This window comes from Podarcis vaucheri, assembly GCF_965113315.1.
Source record: "Podarcis vaucheri genome assembly, chromosome: 2".
Lineage (NCBI taxonomy): Eukaryota > Metazoa > Chordata > Lepidosauria > Squamata > Lacertidae > Podarcis > Podarcis vaucheri.
Window position 1 is genome coordinate 53,140,105 of NC_138760.1, and position 21,447 is coordinate 53,161,551.

Sequence of the window (21,447 nt, forward strand, 5' to 3'; positions counted from 1 at the left end):
ACCTATGTTTAAGTATCATTTCTAACCAGAAACCAAAACAGATAAGTTGGGAGACTTGAAGAAAGGTTACATGTTCCCAAGTTTCATAATTATAATACTTAGGGACAAAATGCAGACTTCAGTCAGTCAGAATGTACACACAAGCTTACTGTGTATTAAATTAAACTCCAGCATTACATATACACTTGCTTATTCATTCCATTTGAATGCTAGTCAGATATAGAGCTCAGAAGGCATTCCCCTGAGAAAAGGCATCCCATTATTTGTTAATTACTCTTTCGCATTAATATGATATGAGACTACAAATGAAAAAAGACAATTTAAGTACAGAATTGTTAACACAGACCAGCAGTTCAGAAAAGACTCTGAACAAATCATAGTAATTTAAAATATATTACACAGTTTACTTGGGGCATGGCTGAACTGGCACTAGCAAGGAGTGGCATTTAAATAGGAGAAACATTAGAATCATTTACTGAGTGCTTAATATGAACATCAATAGAAAACAACAGAAAAAAGCAAAATGATAAATTTATACTACCTGAGCAGACGTATTCTTTTTTCTGAACATCAGCAACATTAAATCCTCTCAGATGAACAGGTGCCATGCAGAACGTGAACTGCCCAACTGATCGCCTCTGGCGCAGCCAATCAGAAAGCCAAGCCAAGTGGCAGTCGCAGTATAAATAATTGGAATGAAGCCGTCTAGAATGCATAGAAAAAGATTCACATCAGATCTGCAGTCTTCAAAAATGGAGGCATAATAAAACAATCTAGTCTCTATTTTATTATATGCATAGTCTTATCGCAAGCACTGATTTTGAAGCTCAACTGCGGTACACTGTCATATAATAATGTTTGTGTATTCAATGCACTGAGACTTCACAGGTTTTCAGTGATATAATGATGCTGCCATTTGGTAACTTAAGGGTGTGATCCTATACACACTTAACTGGATGAAGTCCTACTGAATGCAATGGTACTTCTGAGTAAATAAACCATAGGGCTTAAAAATATATATACACACACAAACTAAAATAATGGTTTAAAAAGTGAAGCAAATATCAGAGATTAATGAAACAACCAACAATGTATTTTAGATAGTAATGTTATAACAAAGCTTTTTTTTTTTTTTACACTAGATTGTGAAATTTGTAGCGGATAGAAGAATTCAATATGTTGGGGAAATTCATCTCAACTTCAATTTCCTACATGCAAAGAGATGCTACCAATATACCTACATCTTAAGTTTAGCAAGAGAAGTGATGAGCGATACACTGAAATTTAGGTAGTTTCTCATTAGCTTCTGAAGCAACCTTGTGTTGTATTGTCTAGCAAAAAGTTCTATATTTGAAAAATGAGGTAGCCAGAATGTGGAAATAATACTTCATCCTTTATTCTATGAGTCATGACAGAAAGACATTAAAGCAAAGTCCCCATGACAATACTGTCATTTCAGTAGGACAGGGTTGGACAGAACACTCATTTTTGACAGACAAACATTACATATTGCACTGACAAAGACAAAGTGCTGCAAAACACAGTCTAGTCCATCTCTCAAATAAATTAAGAATGTGAGAGAGCCTTATGTTAAGACAGTTGCAATTGGGTTTGTGGTGGCGCCTAAGCCGACAGTCTCTAGATTTGTATGTCTGCTAGTGGCCTACAAGGCTTTTTTCTCCTTTTTCGGCTGGGAAATTTCCAGAATTCACTTACTTACTGTGTCCAGTAAAGCTTAAGTTGCCTGACCTGCAGGGCAGACTATTAAAAGCACACATATCTGTTCATCAAAGACTGGATAATTATTTGTTTTAGTGGCACAAGGAGAGAGACTAGTTTCATTCAGGCAATGTCTTTGTATAGTGAAGTGACTTTTTAGAAATATTTAATGGCTGTTAACCAGTTAAATAGTTTACTAGTGTAATTATATGGTTTTTAATTAATGAGAATATTTCAATACATTTGCATATTTCTAAAACTACAACAGAGGTACCTTCTTGAAGACTATGGAAGAACATTATATTCTTTTAAATATAAAATAACTTACAATTTAATCAACGCACTCATGAAAATAACATCAAAAGCTAAAGAGTTCCAACAATATCATGGTAAAGCTCTGATTTGAAAGACATGTTAGTCCCAATCCAGAGAAGGTTAGTTATGTACCACTACATTTACAGTTTAATCAACTGTTTACCTATGTAAGAATACTTAATCAATTTTACTTCATGTGTAGGCAGCAGAAATAAGAGTGGTGCTTAATTATTGCAAAGTTGTGTCAGCGTCTGTACAAAGCAGTGGTGTAGTGGTAAATTACGAAGTGCAAGTACTCTTTGTAACAACTCCTATAGTCATGCCTTTTCTAGAATTTTCACCAATGCAGACATTATAGTTTGAATACTAAGTCAGCTTTCCCCCCCACCCCTCACCCCTGCTTTGCTGAACATTCAGTCTGGGGAAGAGTTCTTTCTGATGAGCTCAAAACTTGCTTACTACTTTGTGACATTTTGCAATATGTTGGTCATAATTTTTGTGTGTGAAATGTATAAAAAATAAGTAGCAATGCAACCCTTATCCATGCATGCTAATATAACCTAATTTACTTTACTTAGCTTTGGTGGGCTTATCTCCGAGAAATGCTTCTTTATTTAAGATACAGATTATGGTCTAATAGTGCCCCAAGAGTTGACATTAGTGTTCATCTCATGAAATAAGTGGCTTCAGTTCACCCATGCCTGTCTTTGCTCCACCACATCACTGATACAAACACACAATTGTATTCTCACTTATCTGGGAGTGAGCCCCATTGAATGTGATGGGGCTTACTTCTGGGCAGACATGCAGTGTTACACTGCAAGTCTGCTGACTTGATAAGACCATAATCTGTTATTGTCATTCAGACATATGATATTACTGATGTAATACTATATTCCCTAAACAAGGCATGGTCAAACTCAGCCCTCCAGATGTTTTGGGACTACAATTCCCATCATCCCTGACCACTGGTCCTGTTAACTAGGGATGATGGGAGTTGTAGGTCAACAACATCTGGAGGGCCAGGTTTGGCCATACCTTCCCTAAACAATTATATCCTATAAGAAATTGCTTCAGAGAGTCAATGTTTTGGGACGTACACAGGACTGAAATGATTCATCATAAAGGAATAACCATCTTCCTCATCTTCGATCGACCAGACTTAAAGATGTATAAAAGTACTCCTCTCCCCTTATCCCCCTTTCAGTGACCAAAGTGACTCAAGTTTTGAACTGCAAATACATTATTATTTGTGCTAAAATTGCGCAACATACAGTGGGCATTCTGGAGAGAAGTCCGGGGGGGGGGGAATCTATCAAGCCTTAACCATGTGCCTTTGATAAATAAATACGTAATTTAAGAGGCCTCTATTACAAGTGGAGTGTGTGTGAATTGTTGCAAAGTCTTTTTAGTCTGCCTTTAATCTATATGAAAACACAGACAAATATATGTATAACCATTCATTCATTAGTTACAGCAAGAAAGTCAACATTAAGAAAACAAGACAAATGAATGCAGGGCAATATTTTGTATAAATATAGCTGTCTCATCAAAAGGGAAACAGATCAATACAAATTAATTCTTGTCAGATCTGAACAAGGATTAAAAAATAAAGTGAAGCAGGATAACAGAAAAAGAATAAATCAACAACCCATAACATAGAATTAATAGATTAATAACCACAAAAATATAATTAAGTGCTACATGTGTATTGTACAATTTCTCTTCTTTAGAAGTCGAACTCAAATTAAATATCTTTCTTACACCCTGATCTTAAAATATTAAAAATTGAAATGTCCAAAGGCAAAATAAACCTGTGACTTAATTTGATCTGTAATGTATGTAACAGATGGGGCAAAAAAAAGAAAGAAAAAAGTATGCAATGGCTATGGTAAACAATTATGAATTCTATGCATTTATGTGGCAGAGAGGAGCAGGTGCTCTGTTACCACATAGGCCTTGCCCCCCACAGTATTTCCTAACACATGTGCTAAGTGTAATTATATGTCTGCGATATGGATACCCCTAAATGTAGTTTATAGATGGCTCTGAGCAACTACGAGGCAGTGAATGGTTCAGCCATAATGAGAGGCCTGGATAGAAACTAGTGGGTCACTCCTATAATCAATCCAATTTGGACTAAATCATACCCATATGCTTCCCTTCATTTTTCATCAACTGTGCTGTATCAAACATGGACAAGGAAAGCTCATAATTGAAATTTTAGAAGTCTCAGAGTGGCAGAAAGTTCTTCCTGGCCATCCTAGCAAAGTAATTTCACCGCTTCAGAAAGAGCATTTCTTTATTACTGTCCCAGTGTTACCAAACAGAATAAAAAAGGAAAGTCTTCTTAAAGTGAATGCCTCTATCAGATAACACACAGCTTAATAACATGGGAAATGTGGGAGATTCATGCAGTACACTTTTACAAGTCCTATTAAATGGGCAATCTTTTCTGTATAAGCACATTGGTTGCAAGAGGACCATTAATATCCACTTGGGTTAACAAATTTTTAATAAGGAATGCTAAAAGGGGTAGAAATATTAACTAGCATGTTGAAGAACATTTCTAACAATTTTAAAAATATGACATCATCTTTCAATAATACTCTAATACAAGGAACCTGGAAATACTATCTGTCCCCACCATGCATGCTTAAATTTATTCATCTGATGGCATTGATGCCTGCAACAAAACAGATGACAAATCAAATGAAAGATCTAACCTTTCTATTATAGTCCAGCCCTTCTATTTTTCATAAAGAGCAGGGCTGCCTAGACGGCTATTGCAAATTATTTGGCAGTATACATGAACTGAAACATGCTACTTAAAATTGATGGAAGTACATTTATAGCACTCAAAAGGGGAATGAATACAAATTTTAGTTTTAAAAAGTGCCCTTTTAGTCACAACCTAAATTAAATTTCCAGAATATCATTTTGGGTTAGCATTATAAAATGTTAAATCTCAAAATTCAATATAAAAGCTTTCCTTTAAATTCCATTTATGACTTCCTCCCCCCCCTTTCCCTTTAATTACAGCAAAAGGGAATTAGTCAATATAAGTCTCCAGGGAGCTACATACAAAGCCATCTCTGAAATTAAACTAAAAGGAAAATGGCAGCAGACACTGTGGTCTGCTTATCACACAGATTGATCGATTTGAAATAACTAAGAGATGACACAAGGGTATTAGAAGGAAAATGCTCAAAAATATAAAATACTTTTTAATTAATTAATGCAAATATTAGTTCATGTGAGCATTTGTCTTTAAAAAAGGAAATACTATAGATACAACAAAAAATCCACTGTTAAATTTGGCGGTCTGCCAGTATGGGGAAATAACAGTCAATTTGCTGGTATATTGGTTATCAGTGCTTTTTTTCTGGGGGGACGCAGGGGTACGCATACCCCTAAACATTTTGAGAATCTAAGTTTGGCCTCATTGAGGGGCAGTATTTCAATATGAGTAGGAAAATGAGAGTACCCCTGAACATTTTTTTTATAGTAAAAAAGCACTGTTGGTTATAATACCAGGTCTTCTACAAATGGATCAGACTTGTACAGCTTGTGATCTACAAAATGAAAAAGTTCCTCAGCAATGAGCTGCAGCTTGCCAGGTGCTCAACAACACTTCTGGATTCTGATTTGTTTTTGTAGTCTGAGATACACAATAAAGCCTGGACATCTATTGATCCCTTGGTATATTGGCATATGTGGCCCTTAGGTTGCGTTTGACTTGGAAGGTCACAACTTTCACAAGCCTAGATTAGCTGGCTTCATAATGAAACACACCGGGAGGGAAATAGGTAAACCCTATGACTGTTGATAATATTTGACTAACCCATAAAAGAGAATTTAGCACTTTTAAAATTAAACAATAAAAGTCTTTCTTTTACAACACAGATGGGAGGCAATGTAATTGCAGATTTATTTTTTTAAAAAAAGAATTTATTCTAATTAACATAAGATGCAAAGCCTACATATGAAGTAACCAAAAAGTAGGAGTGTTCATGACACATCATTAGCCAGTTTACTCCATTGTCTTGTAGCACACACTCATTTCAGGCTTAGTAGAGATTGACACCAAACTGATACCTTGGGCAATGACTCTGCCCTCACTACAACAAATTGAGTAACCCAAGTTTTCATGTACAATGTTAGTTTCTGCTCCTGATGTGAACAGCTGCAGTGTCCTTGGCCATTTGATACTTCAATGAAAAGGCCAGAGTGCCTTGAATTCTATATCATAGCCTATTGGGTTGTAGAGTCTCTATTATAACTGCAGCATGTCAAGGAAAGGATACACATATGTCAGCAAGCTACTGTCACTTTGCTTTTACCTAATTTGCCAAGGTTTCAGAATATTTCAGGAGCAGTTTTCAGCACTACACCAATCTCCTAAAGCAGCACAGCAGCTAAGATAGCACGCTGAGAGCCAGGAAATCCTAGGTTCAAAGGCTGTATTGGTTGTAGCTTTAGGCAAACCACTCTTGTTGCTTCAGTCCTCCATCTATGTCACATAAATAATAATATCTTATAGCATTGTTATGAAGTTTATTGAAATAAGCGCTCTTTCAACAGTGCTATTCTATACCCGTGGAATCAGTATGCCCAACTGATTTAGTCACAGGCATGCCTATATAGGACTACACCTTAAATGCTGCTTTTGTTGTTAGTATTAGTACTATGTTATACAACTCTGCCCTAGGATTGCTCAAAGTTTCTGCACAGTCTTTCTTGCTGCAATCTCATCCAAGAAATAACTCTCAACCCAGACCTCCAAACTTTCAGGAATGGGTGCCTTATGTATCAAGCAGTACAAGCTTATGGCCTGCACTTTCTTGGCCTGGACTCTCTGCTTCTGTTGCAAGTGGAAATGCTGAATAAAGACTGGCCATGAAAACATCATGGTAGCCCTGCTCCTGGTCTCCCCACCAACATCAGCCCACTTCCAATTATGGCTCCTTCCACATATTTCAATAAAAGAAAAACAAGAACACAGCACTCTTTTTCAGATTAGGCCATTATATTTAATTTATTTAATATGTGCTAAACAAATAATAAAAATACTGAAATGCTGTGTGTGCTGATTCAAGTGACGTGCATTTCAGAATGGAATACTTACAGGGTCCTGATCTTTGGCATATGGTTGAAGCTGGTGAGAGGAATGCGGGTGATGTTGTTGTTGTTGAGGGTACTATAGAGAAAAGAAAAGAAGCACAATCATTTACATTAGTTTGAAAATGCTATTTACAAAACTAATTACAATTGGTTTGAAAAAAATAGCACAGAAACAATTTCAACATAGTTAAAAAGGTGTTTCTATTGCAAATATGAATAAGTGCATCCGCATAGAAACACAATTCTAACTCATATTAGTAAGGTAAAAAAAAAAGCACAACGCTAATTTAGATTGAAATTAAAGCCTTCTGTTGATATCCTCCACTGTGACCGTTTGAAAGTATGGAGTTGGATGTAATGCTTATTTGGCTTCTTAACAAATAATTGTATGGGAAAAATATATAGTTTCCGGAAGGAGCAACTCTATATACAGTGTGCACAGCCTACCAAAGCGTGCCTGAATTGTTATCACACAGAAGGGGTGCATAGTGGAGAAAGGGTGGCTCATAGTATTGGCATAGCAAGGAGAATAGTGTCATCTCATTGCTTCTAGGTCAAGCTGTTATGGGTTTAGGACTAATGAGATTTTACTTTCCACATGAAATTCCACTTCTGTGATGGGTAGTTTTTTATAGAGAAAAGGTAGGAGAGCTTTGCATGGTGAACATAAACAAAGGTGTGGGGAAATTGTTTGGCAGGGCTTATGGTATCCCACACTATTCAAATGTATACCTGTAAAGCTGTGTCTGGTGGGAAAATCTAACCACATAATGGGTTTTATAGTGGCTACCTAGCCACTATAGCTCATATGTACATGCAAATCTATTATTTGGTTTTCTATATGACTGCAAATTGTTCACTTACTTAACATGTATAATTTTACTGAAGTATCATCTCTTTTGAGCGTAAATATAATAAATACCAGTTGAGGCCATGTTTATTCTGAGGTGCAGAAAGAGCAGCTACTAGTAGATGTTTAAAATGCACTTCTTATAACCCATAAAGCAAAGCTTCTTTGATATGTGTAATGCATGTTGGAAGATAATATACCAGTTTCAGAACAGCTTCAGGACAACTTATCTCCCAGAGTGTTGTTGGAAATTGCATTTTGCTATGACTCTGTATATGCATTCCTGAAACCTGTACATAGCAAAAGCCGAAGTTCTGAAGCTTGAAGTTACACATGCAACCTATAGTTCAAGGTTCAGTACTGTATTGTCAACATCCTAGTATTCAGATAAAGTATAATCCTTATAATTTGGCTACTGAAGCAGGGTTTGGCACTTAAAGGCTGCAATCCTATACCTGGGAGGAGGTCCAATTGAACTCAATGGGGCTTACTTCTGAATAGACATAAATCAGATTACACTGACAAAATGACTTTTGGCAAAGTGATTCTGCACATGGGTTTGTGAAAAAAGTTATAGAACCAAATCAGTTACACTTTTTTCTGGGGAGGAATCAGTGAGCGGAATATCTGATTTCTCTTTGGTCCTGCTTAATTCCTGGAAAATGTATATGGTTATTAAACCTGATCTGGCAGAGTTCTTCAACATGTATGGAATAACAGAGTAACTTTAAAAATAATAATCCCACAAATGCCAAATATTATGTTGAAAGATGACAGGTACTGAAAAGGTCCCTTTAGCAATGAATATTTCTATTTTAACATAAAGTTAGAGAGAAGAGAAAGAAACATAATTCCTGAAATTATGGCCAAAATAAAAATGTAATATAGTATTCCTGTTCTCCTCTCTTAGTAAACCATCTACTCATAAATAAGTCCAAATATTAGCAGCTGGAAACATTAATGATTTTTTTCCTTGCTGTAAATCACTCAGTAACACTGAAGAACAGGAATGACTGATCAAAATTAGATAGATTCCTAGTGTCATAAAGTTTAGGCAACAACTGAGGATGTTTTTAAGCAGACGTTCCCTGAGGTATGACCCAGTCATTTATGGAATACCAATTGTACATCTGTTGAAATGGCTTTATTGGTTTTGGTCTTTGTAGGAATGGTTCTATTGTTTTTTAGAATTGTACTTTTTCTACTGTCCATTGTACAACCAGCTACACATGCTATCCCCTTTTATTGAGTAGTCTAACATCATGGCACAATGAAAATATCAGAGTATCTGTCGGACATTAACCCAGAAGTAACTACAAGGATGGCTGAGTTTTTGTCAATAGGCTCTCTTAGAATGGTGGATAGCACTATTTAGTGGGAAGAAATCCCAATGAAAATCCTTGTCATTATATATTTTACATGGCTGTTTATTTATATATGTTTTAAATTTTTGTATATGGGTGTTTTATGACGGCCTATACTTGTAATGTCAAATAAGGGTTTGGCAAAGTAAGTAAGTAAGCCCTTTAGAGCTGAGGATTGATTCTGCAAACTCAAAAAGGTTAAAGTTAGCTGAGGACACAAGACACCATATGATTCAGTTCTCCTGCAATTTCCCAGACTGCCTGCATAAGTGTCCCCTCTTTTCTGTGAAACGAATGGGCAAGGCTCCAGAGAGTCTCTGTAGCAACGAATATAAAATTTTAATTGTGAAAGACTGAAGTTGTAATCCTAAATACACCTTCTAACAAATGCCAGTAATGTCCCCTGTGCCCCTAGTTGGATTAAGTAACACAAAAAAATACATGAGTACTGCCGTATGACTTTCTAATAATAAACATTTTACAACATCTTCCTGACATTGGATTTATTCTAAGGCAGCAATAATGGGCTAGAATTAAATTTTACAGCTATGACATCAGAAAAAACTATGGTATAAAAGTAACATTATTATTTTTATTGTCTATATTAAACAAGGTGACAGGTGACAATATTAATAGATGTGTAATTTTGTGCTGAGTAAAATAAGTTTACAATGAATTTATGGGCACCATTTTATCATATAAACCTTTATTAATAATAGCTAAACATCTGTCCCGTGCTACAGCTTCTGTGACAGAAATAGGTTTGTGTCCTCTTAGCACGAAGGAAAGATTCACTGCAAGTCTTATTCTCAAGGGAAATGGCTTTGCATCAATAAAAAATGCATGATGTTTTCTTGTTACACTGGTTTTGAATGGATATACATTTGGAGAATGTCCTTTCCTCACCAAAGCATTTTAGTTTGTGAATATAATATAGACTCTGATTTTCTGTTACATCTGATTTCTAAAGCCAATTACCACAAACAACTAATCAAATTGACAAATGATATGGTAGATTAAATTTTTGATTAGCGCTTATTCGGCACTAATGAGCATCTAGTGTAATTACCAGGGGGCTGTTAGCCATTCAAGCCTCTGGATAATAAGCACCAGGCTTATTTCTGTATGGCATTTGGCTTTACTACAGCCTTCAGCCTAATTCTAATCGGTAAAGAAATACACGAGCCCAAGGGCTATGCAGTGCAGAGATAATACACAGACTGTGCACTTTTACTTCTTGTCTAACTATTCATCTCTCTGTATCTGTAGGTATATGCTGTTTTCTAGGATTACCTGTCATATTTAGAAAAGTGCCCAAAGAAAATTATTGTCATTCTTAGAAGAATGATGCAAGTTTTTTTTTTTGGGGGGGGGGGCATTTTCCCTTACATTCCTATTAAAAAAAAATCAACAATGATCCACTCATTTGCTAATGCCCCCATTGTTATACTTTTACTCTTGTCCACAGAGAATAATCTTTAGCATTATGTTTAAGCTTTTTCAAAAGAAAAAATAAAAATCACCAATTACACCAATATGGTTGGACTACATGACCCTTGGAATCCTTTCCAACTCCACAATTCTATGATTCTACAAGCATTTGATTTTGCAGCAAGAGATATATAGTATTTTAATAGCCAGCACCCTTTATCTTTTTAGTCTAGCTATTTGCCTGTTTTTTGACCTGTAATTAATGAAGAATATATATGTGGTAAGTGTGTGTGTGTGTGTGTGTGTGTGTGTGTGTGTGTGTGTGTGAGAGAGAGAGAGAGAGAGAGAGATGAATGTAGTTCTGGAACCATGACACAGACCTTTGAGGCTGAATGATTAGTTACAGCAACAATGGTAGTACTAACAAGTGTTACATTTCCCTCTGTCTCCTTCAATTAGATCACTGCTATACCTCAGTGTCATTTCTGGAAGAGGTGTGTGTAAGTCCACAGAACACTATGTAATTGACTCCAGCAGTATTATCTGTGTATCTGGGTGCAAAAGAAGTGTTCCACAACTCGCAGGAAGTAACTTTCATGCCTCTTGTCATTTACTACAAAATATTAATTCAGTTTAATATAGTGGAAGAAGAATTCTACACAAGCTGTATTGATAGTAAAACACTTCTACTTGATATATGTTCACAGATACCCCAGATAACAATGCTGACATATCTAAAAGGAATATGCAAACCTGACAAACAGCCAGCAGAGACTCTTCATTCAGTACACACAGCACACTGAACCAATGTCTTGTGACCAAAAGCACCGCAGTAAAAATAAATGTACATTGATTTTACTGTGGTTTCTTCCCTTAGGACAGCTGTAGGGATCTAGATGGTGATGAACTACAACTCCCACCAACCCCTGCTCCTTAACAGCCCCACACTGAAGGCTGGATGAAGTCTATAGGCATGTTGGTTTATCAATGTGACTGGCTGCTAGGCACCAGCTGCTCGTTTTTAAAACTGCACTTCTTTGGAGATGTGGTGAAGTTTTTTGGCAGAGGAATAATCTGTGCTGAGATATTGGTCAGCGTATGTGATTGGGGCTTATAGGTCACCCCTCATTAACAGTTCAATGCAAAAGCTCTGGTCTAAGCTAGTATGACTGAGAAAAATGAGGGCTGGAAAGGAAATTAACATTTTGAGGACAGTTAATTGAATGGTAAATTGTCTTTTACGAGCCCTAGGTAAGGAATGAAGTTGTGCTGGGGAATTTATTGTGTAAAGAAATAAATAAAAATATTTACAGTGCATATGGGTCAAAAATGCAGGCTCTGGCTGTCAGAATATAAGATGCCTGCTAGGTCAGACCAAGGTCCATCTAATATAGCAGTCTGTTTTAATAGCCAGATGCTCCTGGAAGCTCACCAGCCAGGCATGAGGGTGATAGCATTCCCCTATCGTTTGTCTCTAGCATCTGGTATATCAGTGGTGTCCCTAAACATTTAGCTATTACAGCTAATAGCCCTTGATAGACCTATCCTCCATAATTTGTCTAATCCACTTAAAACATCTATCCAAGCAAGCAGCCACCATCACACCTTGAAGTAGGGAATTGAGTAAATTATTAACTGTGTGAAGAAACAACTTTGCTTTATGAGGCTGTGTAAATATTTTTTTTGTTTATGTCTGCACTCCAGAAACATTAATAGGGAGTAAATGTCCCACCTTTCTGTTTATCATGCCTAATGCAGCTAATGTTGCCACAGGGCTGGCACTGGGACTCAGGCACAAATATACTAATGCAGATTTAAACCGAAACTTGAAGCCTCTTGAATCAGGGCAAAAAAGTATACATAAAACACATAGCAACAAACTTTCGTCTTTTGGGTAAGTTAGAAACTTGGGTGCTCTCTGTGAACTTTTGGCAAGCAAGATTGTGTAGTGGCAATTCTACAATTAATCAATGTGTTTTAGTACCAAAAAAAATGGGGGGGGGGCATACTGTACACCACTCACTTGGGCTGCTTTTGTAGATTTTTAGTAACTTTTTGGGGACGCGGGTGGCGCTGTGGGCTAAAGCCTCAACGCCTAGGGCTTGCCGATCGAAAGGTCGGCGGTTCGAATCCCCGCGGCGGGGTGCGCTCCCGCTGCTCGGTCCCAGCGCCTGCCCACCTAGCAGTTCGAAAGCACCCCCGGGGGCAAGTAGATAAATAGGTACCGCTTACTAGCGGGAAGGTAAACGGCGTTCCGTGTGCGGCTCTGGCTCGCCAGAGCAGCGTTGTCACGCTGGCCACGTGACCCGGAAGTGTCCCCGGACAGCGCTGGCCCCCGGCCAATAGATGTGAGATGGGCGCACAAACCCCAGAGTCTGTCAAGACTGGCCCGTTCGGGCAGGGGTACCTTTACCTTTACCTTAGTAACTTTTGACTACATATCCTGGCCTTGCCTTTGACATAAACTGGCTCTTCTGAATATAGATCATAGGTTAATCAGAAGAACCCAGGGGTTGTGTGAGTTATCTGAGGTGGTAACCCTTTAGACCCAGCCACGTAAAAAGGAAATTTGCAAGGTGTACTTACCAGCACATTTGTTATTTATTCTGTCCTCTCGTGACATAGTTCCCTTTTCACCTAGTCTGAAATTCTACCCCACCCTGCCATCTTATTTAGGAGACAAGCGTATATCAGTGCTTTGCATGCAGATGATGCAATTCTTCTGTCATACACTCAGATGGGAATGTGTAGGTTTACATTGTATAATGGAACTCTTTTAAGTTATAATGATACTAAAACTAAAACCTTAACTTTTGAGGTAGAGGAAGAAGACACACCAATGGCTATGGTGGGGTCTGGGCAGAGATTTCCAGACAATTACAAGATACTGGTAGGCAGACCACAATGACTCTAGTTATGGTGTGCTGATCCAATATGAAGTACAAAGGTTTTAATATTCTTTCTTGAAAGGTGCCCCCTTATGTGTCCCTCATCCATTTATGTGAGATGAGATTTCTTTTGACAAAATGTAGGTTAAATTTTCAGCAGCTGATTGAGATGAAGGCGCCTTACTTTTATTTATTAGTTGCTAGTTTGTTAATAGTGTTTTAGAGATTATAATTTCTTTACTGATTATTTGTTAATTATATCATATGATTTATGCTGTACCTGTGTTCTATTATGTTCTTGATATTTCTTCTTTGTAAACCACTTTGGGATTCATTTGAATGGAAAGTGGCATAGAAATATAATCAATCAATCAATCAATCAATCATTATAGGACTTAGAACAAGGTGGGCAGATTTTGCCTAGCTGGCTGACTTAAGTAGGACGACCATGGTATGCTTCTTAACAGAGGATCACCTATATTCAGATCTGAGCATTCATTATTTGCAGCCCCTAACAGCAGGCTGTAGTAATGACTCCCCTTTAAGTAAAACCCTATTTGTATTGATGAGTACAGATTATTGCAAGTCACATAGAACCACCAAATTTGTTTAAAAGGCTATGGACAAGCTATCAATTTCATCTGAAGATCACATTGCTTACAATAAATCTATTGTTTCGTTTTTGAGAGGGAATGTTTACAGGTTGTGTTTTTTTAAAAAAATTATTGTATTCTGCATGCACTTATTTTGTTGCTTACCTTCGCTTTGTGACATGTGTATTAGTAAGCGTGTGTATGAGTATGTGTTAGCTCGGGCTGGCAAAAGAGCAATAAAGTATTCATTCACTATTAGGAGATTGGAGTCTCATCAGTTGCAGCCAGAAATTTCAAGCAGGGCATTCGCTGTATAAATTTAATTCAAGCACAGCAATGATTACAATATTTCAAAAATTTCACGATCAATACTTTCCAAGCATCTTTCTTGCTTACAAAGATCAACTAGATTGCTAGCATTAACTGTACACAGTAGCCTCCTTCCTATAGACATAGCAACTCCTACACAGTAGCCTCCTTCCTATAGACATAGCAACTCCTGAATTGGGATTTTTATCTAGACCATGGCATGTGATGGAACGGTTAAATATTTTTCCAACACCCCTGTGGTCTGGGCTAAATAAACTACCAAAACAGTTCCTATTTCAAAATAAGTTCCTATTTAAACAGAAAAAACGGCAAACCACATATTGAACTTAACTTGCACTTCAGCCCTACTTGAACACTATGCTAATGAGATTAGGGGCTTGACAAAAAATCTCTTCCCCAGTGAGTTCTTTAGATCATTAAGAGCAAAAGGAATGTAAACATGTTTGATTCTTTTAGTTAACATTTTCAAAGCTGACATTTTCTTACTCTGCACCAAAATTGCTATTGCTTCTTGTTGCTCTTAGAACTTTGATCCTTCAAGCGCAATGGAAACTCCATTAAGAGCATCCCAGATATATTTCCCATCCAATTTCATTGCCTTCATTTTTCCAGGGAAAATAAGAAAGTAGGGTGGAAGGGTGAAGCCTTTTCATCAACTCTGCTTTCATGAAATGACTCATACAAGCAGATTTAAAGATAAAGAAGAGCATATTGGAAATAAGAAAAGTCTTTTGAAGTTTCTCATGGTTTCCTGATTGCTTTGTGCATGTGTGAGAAACACATAAACTCTTACATGATTCAATTTAACAATATTAGTCCACAACTCTATTTAGTACAATTCTATTTAGCCAAGTGGCCTGTAGAATACTCAATGTATCCCTATCAGTAAGGCTGCATTGAAAATGTCTTCATTCAGAACAGAGAATGAGATTAATTTAATCACACTCATTCTTCAAACCTCAGTTCTAGTTCAAGACCAGGAGAAAGTAAGTACACATCAATACCACAGAGCAGTCCCATCTCCAGAACAAAAGACTGGAGAACACTTATCACTTCAACGGCTGTTTTATGTTAATAAATTCCTTTAATCATTCTTTCTAATGCATGACTGAAAAAAAATCTGTTATTTTCATCCTAAACTATTATATGTTGATTCCAAAACAAGATGTTATATATGCCCGGTTTCATTAGGTTATACAACAACCACTTACCAAATGATGACTTACCACTGTGTCTACACCAGAGATTTCCAAACTTTTCATGTTGGTGACAGATTTTTTATACATGCATCATTTTGCAACACAGTAATTCAGTTTTACTAGCAAACCGGAGGTTAAACTAACCCCTTTCAGCCCCGGGAAGAGTGCGGGAGGCATTCATGTGACACACCTACACACTGCAGCTGGCACACTAATGTGTCGCAACACAGAGTTTGGAAAGCTCTGGTCTACACAATCACTTGGCAGACTGGTAGTCTGTAATAATTACAGTGTAATGTGCTGCCAAATAAAAAGGAGAAATGTTACCATATCTCTGTACTCCACCAGAAAGCTGAAGAAAGGGGATAGTGCTAAAATTCTCTTCACCATGTGGCATGACGTTCAGAGATGACAAACTCACAAAGTGGCTCACCACCTGTGCATCACTTTGAGTTACCCAGTTAATAAATAGTTATCTCTATTCACCCATGGTTTCCCAAGAACTCTGTGTATCATAATGCATGTACAGTTGTTCAAGGCTCCAGGATTATTGATCAGTTTTACTTATTTGAACATTACAATGCTACCCATTTTGTATCAGTTATGCCCTGTAGTTTGTAACAGCAAACACAATATAGATCAATACATATATTAAATACATATATTAGGATAAAAGATGGCAGCCCAGACTAATCCAAGAGTGGGAGGAAACGTATAATCAAAATGGAATCATATTGACAAAATGCAGTCAAATAACAAGTAGGTTTGAACAGATACAGAAACGGCAAGAACAGCACTTTTGGTGCATATTATTAGAAAGAACAAAAAAGCCTACATTGTAAAATAGTGACTGAACAGTTTTTGAAATTGTGTAAGATTTATAAAGTACTTAAATTACCAATCTTGGCAGCTTCCAATAAAATTGCTATAATTTTGTAAAAATTATTTTGTGCCTTATTAATAATAATAAATGAATTAGTAGTTATCCTAATATTACTCCATTATCTCAGCATACTTAAAGCAGTTTAATGTGAAATGCTGTGCGATGTAGAGTTCACATGAATTTAAGTCTATAGTTCTGTTTTGCTTTGTTTTCTGAAAAAGAAACATGTACCCCTTCCTGGGGAAAAAGAAACAATTATATTATATTCCCACTTCTTCTCCGCTATGTAACAAAAAACCAAGTTGACATTACAGTTACCATTTTTCACAGATTACTCTACATGAGCGTAACATGATTAGATCCCATCTTCTGTATTTGGGAAAATCTGATTTCTGATTCAAGTACAGTACTGGAAATGCCTGTCCAGTGCTTCATTTCTTCTTTGTTATGAAAAAAGAAAGGCTGAAGGTAAATTCTAAGCGCCAAGAATCACCAAAATGCTTGTGTGGTTTTTTTTAGACTAAGCTTTTGTCATCCAAGAAGTGCAAAATTCTAGCTCCTGCAAATATTCTATGCATCACTGTCTCTAGCAAATGTGAGAAAGCCACTATGACAATACCTTTTTTCAATTAATTAATGTTTTCTCCATAAAGCGCTTACATTTCACTGTCTGAAATGTATTTAAGGATTATGGAAATAATTCTTAAATTTTAGCCAAATTAGCATGGCATGGGATAGAATCCAATGCTGATCCAGTTGTAGCATCTGCTACTGTAAAAAAAAGAAGAAAAGGTATTTTTTGACAATTTCCCCCTCTGCTGCACCCCTGCGCTACCTTCTATGCTGCTCTGGAGGGTTCCCTCAACCCTCTGGAAGAGGTTTTCAGAGATCACAGGGGGAGCTGCAGCAGAAGGAAGAATAAGTGAAAATCACTTTTTCTTTTCTTATGTTAGTGAACATCTCTGCTGCATCAAAATGCATTCCATGTGCAGAGTGGCAGTATCTGATTTCATCCTTACTCTTTGTTCTGATTGCTGCAAAATGTAGGATGAACCTTGAGAATTTTCAGTCCCTTTTAAAAATTATAGAAAACTGATGGTGCTTATGTATGGTAGGGGGGAAATGCTGTGGCAAGTACTCCAAGGTCAAGGTATTAAAACAAAATAAATGCTGGAGTATTCAAGAAGAAATCAAACTCCATCCCAGAAGAAAACTAAGAAAATAGACTTACCTCTTGCTTTCCTGAAAATTAGGGATAATGATGATGATGATAGATGTATGTTTGAAATGTATACTTAAAACTTATTGTGCCAGGATACCAAGTGCAGAGAATACCTTAGCAGTTTATATTCTGAGTAAGTTAATATATATTTTTAAAATTTCAAAACACACAGGCAAAGAATCATTCATAGCTATTAAGCGTATCCAATTTACCTCTAGACAATTATCAGGCCAATGCTGGAGGATAGCTGCATAAAGAAACTGGTTGCCTTCTTATGTGCAGCGAAAGGCAGTAAGAGTGGTTTTAAGACTTGTTCAGAACAGTTATGACCATATCAGTGAAAGTATTCATCTTCTTCCAGAATTGGCACTGATCCAGCTGCTGCCCTTCAGCCAAATGTCGCATTGCGGCACACAACATACTCCTAATGTTGCGTCTATTCTCTCCATTTGACCGCTAGGGGTGTTTAAGGGCAAACAATGAAGTTTTAAAAGCCCCACTAAAAGCTCTGCTAACAGAATAGAAGGACAAGGCAGAGCAAATCTACCCTCTTCAACAGTTTGCTCCTACTTGTAATGACTACGATTCTAGCTCCAGCCCAGAGAATTGTTCAAATTTAACTCTGTCAAGGAGAAGCAATTGGAAATATGCTATTTTGACTCAACCAAGTATGTTACACATGCAGTTTTCTCTCCATGCCACTACTTTATGTAGTTAAATAATTCGTTAAATTATTAATCCAACAAGGAAGAAAAAGCCAACATAAATCAAATCTCAACGTTTGCAAAATACACTATAACACTGGTGGAAAGAAGGATAGCATGTCTCAATGGAGACTCACAGATTCAGTCTCTGGGGAAAATATTAAGATCAATAGCATGGCTTTAAGTGCATTGAGTCTTGGAAGGCACGCATATGACACATGTTAACAGCTATCTAATGGTAGTAACAACACTCAAAGTATAATCACAGAGTTTGTCTTTATTCACAAAACTCTGATATTATATTACTGCCTTAAAATGGTTCAATTTCAAAAGTTGAAAATTTTATTGGTCACTATTACTTTCATAAGTTTATTGCAAAAATGAAGAAATCAAGTACAGTTAAGGTGACTGAACATGGAGCCAAACTAAGTCAACCTATCAAAAGCAGATCACTTTATTCTCCTCTGTCTTTCTCACACATTCACATATACATAAACAAATAATTCATGTGACTAATCTGCATTAAAATCTGCACAAAAGACTGCCAGATTCACAAACATGAAATATCTATATTAAAGTTTTGGTGTTGTTGTTGTTGTTGTTTTAATGCAGTTAATTAGAAGCACCCATTTACCCTGCAAGAGATGCTTCCTTAAGCCTTTCTCCAATAATACTGGTTCTACATATTTAAATATAACCAAAATGTTGAAAAACTTAAATATAGATGCTTAATACTTACTGTGATTATAGATGCTTAATACTCACTTGTGTACACCCACAAACAAAAGTTACAAAAGAGCATTAAATTAAGAAATTGTTCCCTATTTCTTAATAAGAAGTAGACACTAACTAAATATTATTTGTCTTAAATTTGGTAAGAAATATTTATTTTATTTTAATATAAGCACTCACGGATAATAGAATACCAGTCCATTAAAAGAAGTCTGTCCCACAAGTTCAAGTCTAAAACTGTTGAGATAAGCGTCTCACCTGCGTTTCAAATGCAATTGCAGAAGCAGTGGTAAGAGATGGCTGTAAGATAACACAACCCACCTGAGTTACACCCAGAAGCAAATAGGCAGACTCTGCAGTTGGGGAAGAGATAAAATAAGCTCCCTTCTACTAACCCCGCCCAGCAGGCAGGCAACCTCATCTTGTTTTGGGAGAATCTGAGTGGTCTTCAAAGATGGTGTCATAGGGACCGCATTGCGGCAGTTCGTGGACTACTGCATGGCCAAATGCAAATCTGAAACTGATTAGCCCAAGTATTTCACCAAAAAAATATGAGAGGTCTGGTGGATGACACCATGCAGGGCCTAGAAAACTAGAGTGCAGAAATACTCATAACCAAGAACTCCAAGTCATCTCCATTAAAGCACAGCTCTTCAGTGATGGCCTTATCTCTGTCTTAATTAAATTGACTCTAAGTTACAGACTACCTTAATTTTGATCCCAATTTTTCATTTTTGAATAAAGCAAATGGACCAAACTATTTAGGCTTCATTAATCTATCTCACACACGTATGACAAATAAAATTGTGCACCAAAATGCGATTTTTTCCCCGTTGCCCCAAAAAGTAAATTTGTTAGATTCCAGCATAATCAGTATTGAGATATAGCTGAATAGAGCAGGTGAGTGGAATGGAAATTATGTCGTACTATAGCAATAGTTCAGTCTCATTGATGGTTGATGTAAATGATATAGTTTTGATTTGGGAATAATAGAATTATTTCAAAGTACTGAATTTTAATTTTCTGCTTTAATCTACACTATTGCTTTTCTTACAACAGGTACATCAAAGTACAATATATGGCTATACAACTATTTGCAGAAAAATCTGCAGGTAGGAATGCTAGGTAGCTTTAAGTAGCTCTTTCAACTCTTTTCACCCACAAACACTGTCCCATAGCAAAAAATGTCTTGTCTCCGATGTAAACAGGTATGGCATGAATGAAAATTCCTTTTCAGAAGCTGCCTCCACAGGACTTCAAGTACAGTGGTACCTTGGTTTGCAACTGCTATGGATTACAACTGTTTTGGATTACAACTCGTCAAACCCAGAAGTGTGTGTCCCTTTTTTTTTGGATTACAACCCATTTTGGGGGGGATTACAACCCATTTTGGAGGGGGGAGGCCCCATTAGCGAAAGCGCGCCTTGGGTTACAACCTGTTTGAGTTTACAACTGGACCTCCAGAACGGATTATGGTTCACTGTACTATTCTTCAATCATCTCACCCCCATAGTTCAAATTGTGGGCAGTTAATCTTATACAAAATAACTCCAAAAAGAAAGCTATGGTCAAATACCACATGATGTTTCCCTTTAAACAACTCTACCAAATCTCTTTTTGTGTACAAGAGAGATTAATGAAGAAAAAGTATGAGGAGACAACTTCTAACGACAAAAAAGTACATGCCTGCAGAAAAAATATGTGGGCGTGTCTGTTTGCACTATTGTCTAAATGTTCATCAGCTATATTGTTTTAACTCCATCAGTTGTGAGCATACAACAATTTAAAACAGCTCTAGAATGTTTTCAAATGAGCACAATATAACAGAACTGTTCTATGAACTTAATTTAAGATTCTCAGACAACGGACAAGATACAGAGCAATATTTTCATCATGAACCTTTTTGTGTAAGATGCCTACATTCCAAAATATTTCAAAATTACGTCCTTTCCCACTTTTATTTGATTTCAGGACATTTCAGACTGAGAGAGAGAAAATTGCTATGTTCCATTTTCTAACATGGTAGATGTCTTGTTTCTAAAGCACTAAAATATCTTGCTTTCTGCCTGTGAAGGATCTTTAGAAACATTTCT

The 21,447-nt window shown here is 36.8% G+C and overlaps 1 protein-coding gene across 2 annotated transcripts in view; it reads right to left on the minus strand.

Annotated features, from left to right (window-relative positions):
* Positions 1-21,447, minus strand: part of SLIT3 (slit guidance ligand 3) — a 413,252-nt gene that overhangs the window by 153,539 nt on the left and 238,266 nt on the right. For both annotated transcript variants that reach the window (XM_082212998.1, XM_082212997.1), the window contains exons 7-8: positions 7,163-7,234; positions 542-705 (exon numbers count right to left, since the gene is read on the minus strand). In XM_082212998.1, coding sequence (XP_082069124.1) covers positions 542-705; positions 7,163-7,234 — 236 coding nt within the window. The remainder of the gene's footprint in view (positions 1-541; positions 706-7,162; positions 7,235-21,447) is intronic.